Source organism: Typopeltis vanoorti, chromosome 11, assembly GCF_054136105.1.
Source record: "Typopeltis vanoorti isolate ZY-2024b chromosome 11, IOZ_Tvanoo_1.0, whole genome shotgun sequence".
In the NCBI taxonomy this organism is placed as follows: Eukaryota; Metazoa; Arthropoda; class Arachnida; order Uropygi; family Thelyphonidae; genus Typopeltis; species Typopeltis vanoorti.
This window is the reverse complement of record NC_143559.1, coordinates 83,536,312-83,543,506: the sequence shown is the minus strand read 5'-3', so window position 1 is coordinate 83,543,506 and position 7,195 is coordinate 83,536,312. Positions and strand designations below refer to the sequence as shown.

At 29.0% G+C, this 7,195-nt stretch overlaps 1 protein-coding gene across 6 annotated transcripts in view; it reads right to left on the bottom strand.

Moving 5' to 3' along the window:
* Positions 1-320: 320 nt before the first annotated feature.
* Positions 321-7,195, bottom strand: part of LOC150101808 (adenosylhomocysteinase-like 1) — a 328,595-nt gene continuing 321,720 nt past the window's right edge. For all 6 annotated transcript variants that reach the window (XM_090400531.1, XM_090400532.1, XM_090400535.1 and 3 more), the window contains one exon: positions 321-6,062. In XM_090400531.1, the coding sequence (XP_090256657.1) occupies positions 6,056-6,062 (7 nt within the window). In that variant the 3' untranslated portion in view covers positions 321-6,055. The remainder of the gene's footprint in view (positions 6,063-7,195) is intronic.

Sequence of the window (7,195 nt, the reverse complement as noted above, 5' to 3'; positions counted from 1 at the left end):
TAGATGCATGAAGATATAAATTAACTTAATTGATATCAGAGGTTATGAAATTATTTCAAATACAAAACGTGTGCTTATGCTTGATTAAAATACAGATGAAAACAAGAATATAATAATTTCTTGTCAAGTATAAACATAAGTAGTTACTTATCAAACTCTCTTTTTGGTGTACATGATATATACTTAACTGATTTAAATGGACCAAAATTGGTCATATACAAGCTATTTAGTAATCTGAAAAATGTAAAATTACTTGTTCATGATTACTCCTTGTGAGTGTACGTATAAAGCTGTTTATCTAATGGAGCACATAAACCAAATAAATGCCAAGAAGTTTATTTTTTTCTCTGCCTGAATTTAATACAGAGACTACTAAAGAGGTGAATATATCAAAACATTTTCTGTACATTATGATTTACAAGAAAATATGATAAAAACAAAATGACAGTTTCAGTGCATTAATTCATAATTGGTGAAAAATTATTTTTTCATTAGTTTAACAGATGTTTTTATTTCAATATGTTTTGCACATTAGTTATGTTTAAATTAACAAAAATAAACTTCATTTATACTAAATGGGGTAAAATCTACATTAAAGATGTGACATGGGTAGTTAATTCATTGGCTTGAAGGTTAACATCACAGATCTTAATTTCCTTAATCATGAATATAGGAATTATCCTATATCCTTGAAATCAACCTTAACAAATGACTGTGTGTGTCCACACACAATGGTCATTATTTTAACATACAAAAAGTAATGGTAACTGCTATAAAATTATGACACATACAAAAACTTAAGCGTCTCACTTGTACCTTTTTCAAATCAGTGTATGTGTGTAAAATACACACACTGAATGATTTGAAAAGGCTTAAGCAATTTAGCATCTACATCTTTTTAAATAATTCAGGGTATGTACTTAGAAACAAAATTTTCTGCATGTAATACACATAAAATGATTTGAAAAGGTATGTACAGATGAGATGCTTAATTTTTCATATCTATTATAATTTTATGGCAGTTACCATTACTTTGTTGTATGTTAAACTGATGACCAGATTTCCAAATTAATAACCAGCCAATACCAACAAGATCTAAGTATAACCTTATAAAAATTTATCAACTAAAAAAAAGTCCAGATAATTTGTGCATTAACAGACCATTATTTATACCATAGGTCCATTAAATATTTCTATAGCAGAAATCATTAATTTAACTCTGTACTTCGTTTTTTTTAATTAAAAAAGCAAACAACTATATTTTTAAAAATCTTATTTTAACCTTTTGAGTGTGATATGGGACTAATATTCATTATCATTCTCACCATCTGCCAATATTAGGAAAATCTAATAAAGACTAACTGCAATAAATAAATAAAAATGATAATACAGTGATCTCTCAATTAACTGACCTTCAAATAACAGACCCCTGAATGGGAGTTGGTGTGTCAATGGACTTCTTATATAGCATCATGTAACTATACCTTCAGTTAACCAATCCTTCAATTTTCCAACTAATTTCCTGTTGCAGTCAGATAATTGAGAGATTACTGTATTACAAAAATAATGTCAAATTGAAGCATTTAAAAAAAAAAAATAATAAAACAGCTAACCTAGCACAATCATAGGCAATAAACAACATCTAGCCTAATGCTACATAACTACATACAGTACAAGATTTCAACTCTAATTTTTGATCGTTTCCAATAATTTTTTCTTGTTTTCTTGCAAGAAAAAAAAAATACTAAAAATCTTTGAATCTTGTTACAGATTATATGAAAGGAATTCCTGTAATTTAGGAAATCACAAAATTTTCTGCCTTAAAAAAAAAAAAAAAACATGCAATGGGATACAACATTTCTACACCTGTATACAAAAGTGCTACACATGAATTAAAGTAAACTGCTTACCTTAAAGAATGTTTCCACAAATAAGTGATTATTTCAAGATTTCATAGATTTATTATTATTACAGGGATGTTTCCATGAAGTCTTGGCAGGAGGCTCATACTAATCATTATTCACACACTGCCTATCATCTCTTTTTAAAATCATTCACTGGCAAAAGCATAATGCAACCACATCTAGCAACCCATTCCACTTATTACAAAGCAAAAAAATCTAGTCTCCTCATGCCCTTGCTACCTACACTTTTACAGATCCAGTGATCACTGAATTCTGGATCCTTTCTCTACATTACTTCTTCATACCCAAAACTCACAAATTTTGCTTCAAATAAATGCAAATAATTTAATCAGTAACGACTCAGCACATCATTATTCTCTTTTCATTTTATAAGATACCAGAAAACAAACTGTGGACAATCCTAGAAAACTCTAGAGATACTCCGGTCAATTCATTCTGGCTAAGAACAGAGCATACCATAATTTTTAAATAATTATTTACAACAGCCTGTCAAAATCCAAATATCACTTTAAGATAGAAATATAAGAATGAAATATATAAGTACTGAAAATAAAACAGATTTTATTAAACCAACTGCTAATATTGTTCTGCTTTTCAAAAGTAAACCAAAATTCTCTTTATGAATACCTTCTAGTTCATTACAACTCATTTTTCCTTTCTTTTTCATTACAACTCCCTCCCTAAAATAAACTTTTTTTTTTTTTTTTTTTTGGCAAGCCTTCACTTTTGAGAAATAACACTGATTTCCACAGTACAAACCAAGAAATTTGATAGAAATCAATTTATTATGTAAAACCACTAGTTTGTTACACCCTGAACTAAAGAGATATCTCCAGTCTGGTAGGGAAAAAAATTTTTTTTTTTGAATTTAAATAATAGAACAGAGAGGAGAAAAACCCAAGAAACTTTCAGACATAGCTACATTAAAAATGTATCACAAATTTCAGAAAATATCAAGCAATAAAAAGTAAACCAAAGATTTGAATTAGATTAATATTTAATTTTTGTTTTTATATATTGCCACTTCTAAGTAAAAGAAAAAACATGTATTGCCTTCTTTTTCACATTTCTCCATTCAATTTGTATGCAGCACGCCCCCCCCCCCCCCCCATGTCATAGCAATGTGACTGTAGCTTCAAAGTATGTAATCATTATCACACCCCTTTTTGCATGCAGTTCTCCCCACTTCTCCCCAATATATCTGAAACATTTGCAATTAGTATTAGCAATTAACATTTTGCATTGGAGTATTACTTGACATGCTCTATAACTAAGCAAAATTTGAAATACAGTTTCCACATGACAACACTGAAGGTTGCTTTGTTAATTTTTTTTTTTGTTTTTCTATGGCAACAATAGTAACAAAGTGCAGTACAAAATGTTTTTGCCTTTTCCATGAAGATGTCCAAACTCAAAAGCTTTGCACATTCATAATGCATTTATTGAATGGCTGATTTGTCTTTCTCTCTCCCCCCCCTTTTTTTTTTATAGAAAAATGACAATCTTACTCATTAATGGTTTACAACTATAGCACATGTAAGTAGCATGGGTGATCAAGGATCATATGATGTAGAATCCTGGTCAGATCCTCCTCCTTGATGAGTTCCTTACTCCCTGAGGTGCCTCTATAATAATAAAAATCCAGAGACCATTAACAAATTAAACTTTAAGGCAGTGGCCCTCACACTGGATGATGAAAATCATCTACCACTCAGATTATACAAACACCTTAAAAAACATCATGCAATAGAGGAATTTGAATCCGCAGCCTAAAGATGCTACCAATCTCAGCTAACCAAGCTGGCAGCCAGGTTGGCAACTCTTATGTAACTAATGTAACCAGTTACCCTGAAGGAATGATGGTTCCTTTAAGTCACGTAACCACTTGCAGAAAATTACAACATTTTGTATAGAGAAGCTAGAAATGAACATTAAATATTCTTTAACATGGTTTGTCTTTTTACAAACTACATTAAAGTACAAAATAAACTTCTATCACCCCATGATATAACTAAGGCATGGAGAATGAATTCTGAGATATTAGTGTCCTTTGATTCAGTTTTTATACTCCCCCCCCCCCCCAAAAAAAAATGTCATAAGCATAGCAGCTATCTTTAGGATACAGATAAAGTAATTGAATTTTAAGTACTTTATCTGTTGAAGTTGCATGCTGAGAAGTTCAGTATGCAACTTCAACAAACAAAAAAAAAGAACAGCACACTGAAAAGAACACATGCATAAAGAAAAAGCTAGTTTTGTTGCTTACTTGTATATCTAGTGATTTTCTGAATTATCTCTTTGGGTGAAAATAAAATGATAACAGTAAGCGTACTCGAGTATGGAAAACAATATATTTAATGTGACAGTACTGTAAGGCTTATACTGTTCAAATCAACACAGTCAACTTTAAAGAAATAAGAATAGTGATGTAGCTTTGCTATAAAATATACTAGAATAATTTTTTTTAATTATTAATTTAGAAAAACCAAATTCCTCCAAGTGAAAGCTGCACATTCAGGTAAATGAATTATCATGCTTCAGACAGAGACTGGCCAGCCAATCTATGAAATTTGAGATCATATCATTAAAAGTGTATATACATAACTGGCATAGAACTTGAACTGACTGTATGCTCAATATAGATAGACAATGAGTGAACAGTCCAAAATACCCAATTTACCAGTTACTGAAAATAAATAACATTAAGAATATAACACAGTAAGTAAGTAAATATATGAATATCCAACTTTATCCATATGGCCACCTATATATGGATAACATCACATAAATAAGGAATTAAAAATAAAATACACTAAGTAATTAAAGAATTTAAAATATAAATCAATCTCTTAATGATAATGTTTAAGTCAATGAATAAAATATAGACACACTACTGTATGATATACAGACAAAACTACTAAGTAAAAAAGTAAGGTGAGCAGTTTATTTAATGATTTCATACATCATAACTGCAGATTCAGTTTTACACTTAACTTTTCTTTCATTCCTTGATCATTAGTAGATGGAAAAATGGAATGATATGAATTAATCCCCCCCCCCCCAAATGCCTTTATTAAGTATAGCAGCTATCCCATATCACCAGTTAAGTGTAATGCATTTGCTGCAATGACAGTTAATTATTAAATGAAGTTCTTATGTTTGTACAATTTTGATTTGTCATTAAGTTTTATACAAGTACTATACTATATCTGCTTGGCCACAGCAGCAAAATGGCAGTTTATATAGACATAGTAGTCTCTGCATGGGCCATATCTACTTTTCAGAGTTTACAAAAATATTTTTAAGTCACCTTTTTATATAGTTTTTTTAGTTACCTTGCAAAGTTTTTATTTATTTATTTTTTTTTTTTTTTTGCATAACAACAATTAGTTGTCATGCAAAAAAAAAAAAAAATACAAAAAATATAAAAATAAAATGCACTCAATACAAGGAGATGTGCACAAATTAACAAAATTAAACATTACATTATTATTATAAAAGAACATTTACTAGTAGTTAACTAATAAAAGTTAGATAATTTGTGGCACTTATTGCTATTTGAAGAGACTGCCTACTGATCTATGAAAATGACTTGGAAAAGTGAACTGAAAAATAATAAGCATTTTTTTTTTTTTTTTTTTTTAATTCAGTCACTTCTGCAAGTGACATAAGTACATGTACTTTGTAACTAGAGAAATTTAAATTAATAAATTTTATTAATTTAAAACATGTTTTAAAAGAAAATTAGTAAAAGTAATTCAAACAATTATATTTATAAAATTAACATCAAATATATCCTTGAATTAGAATATAAAACATTTATACAAATGTACTAAACTGAGAAGAGCAAGGATATCAGGTTTCCAAGTCAGTTTTTAAAAAACAATTCCATGTAACATTTTCTTTATTTCATACAACACATTCCAAACTACTGAGTGCAAGAAAAACACTACTGGACTACTTTTTGCTAAGAGTAACTTTTACACACATGCTGAAGTAGATGCTTTCTTCTGATATTCCCTTCTTTGTAAAAGGCTTCTGTTTCCAGCACCACCACCACGTGATATTTTACTGTAGACATTCATTGGATAGCTGACTCTAGTTCTAACCATTGCTGCTTATTATACCTTTTAATATCTAGGAAGAGGAAAAAAAATTGTAGATATATCCAACCAAAAAAAGAAATGCTATGCAATGCTATTTTAAAATTTCCTATAAATGACTGTCAAATACAATTAACCACTTAAAGGAAAATCAACTGAGTAATAGGAAAATGGATTACTACAGAAGATCTCAAACTATATATAAATAAATAAATAAATATAATGCACATGCACACGCACACATAGTTTGAAAAACTATTATATTACTGTATATAATAGTTTACAGAACTATTATACAGCACCCTTTTGCATACATCAATTTATCATCATTTTCTGGTATATGCTTTACTTAGAATACCAGGTATTATGAGAGTAACATATTTAATCACTAGCTTTCCTATCAAAATTTTTTCCAAGTCAGTTGATTATTTATATCTATGATTTGATAATTTTTTCATCTCTCATTCTATTAAAGTAACCATACTATCTTTGACTAACTCTGCTTACATTCTTGAACATTAACAGCATTAAATTATTTTCTAATGTCTTCATTTTTAAGATGATTCTGCCAGTGATACTATCTATTCAACTTTTCTAATTTTCTTCTATTTGTGGTCTTCAAATTTAGATCAACTATTTCATTTTCTATTCAAATTTTCAGATGGATTTGAAATAGTCTTGTATACTGTTATCTTGTTGGTTAATTTCTCTCCCTCTCATTCCATTTAATTTTATTCAACTGGCTCCTTATCATATAAGCCTTACTTATTCAATTGGTGATTATCATATTTTCAATTTGCCATCTTCACTAAAAAATTATGCCTATAAAGTATATTTATACAAGATTTCATAAAAAATATATTGTACATTATTTAATTTAGTTAAAGGCTCTTGAGCAATTTTATGAGAAAATATCATCTACCAGAGTAAAGAACTAACATTAATTTCCCTTAATAATGTGGTCCATCTTTTAAGAAGATATCTTAATAGTCTGAGTATGAAAAGAAACTGGATCTACAAGTTAATGACAACCCAAAAGAATTCTATCATTATGCTGCAAGTAAAAGGAAAGAATGAATTTGAAAGAATAACTCTTCTGAATGCAGATGGTATACAGATGACTGATTCAGAAATGATTGTTCAACTAATGAACAGCCTTTTGCTAAA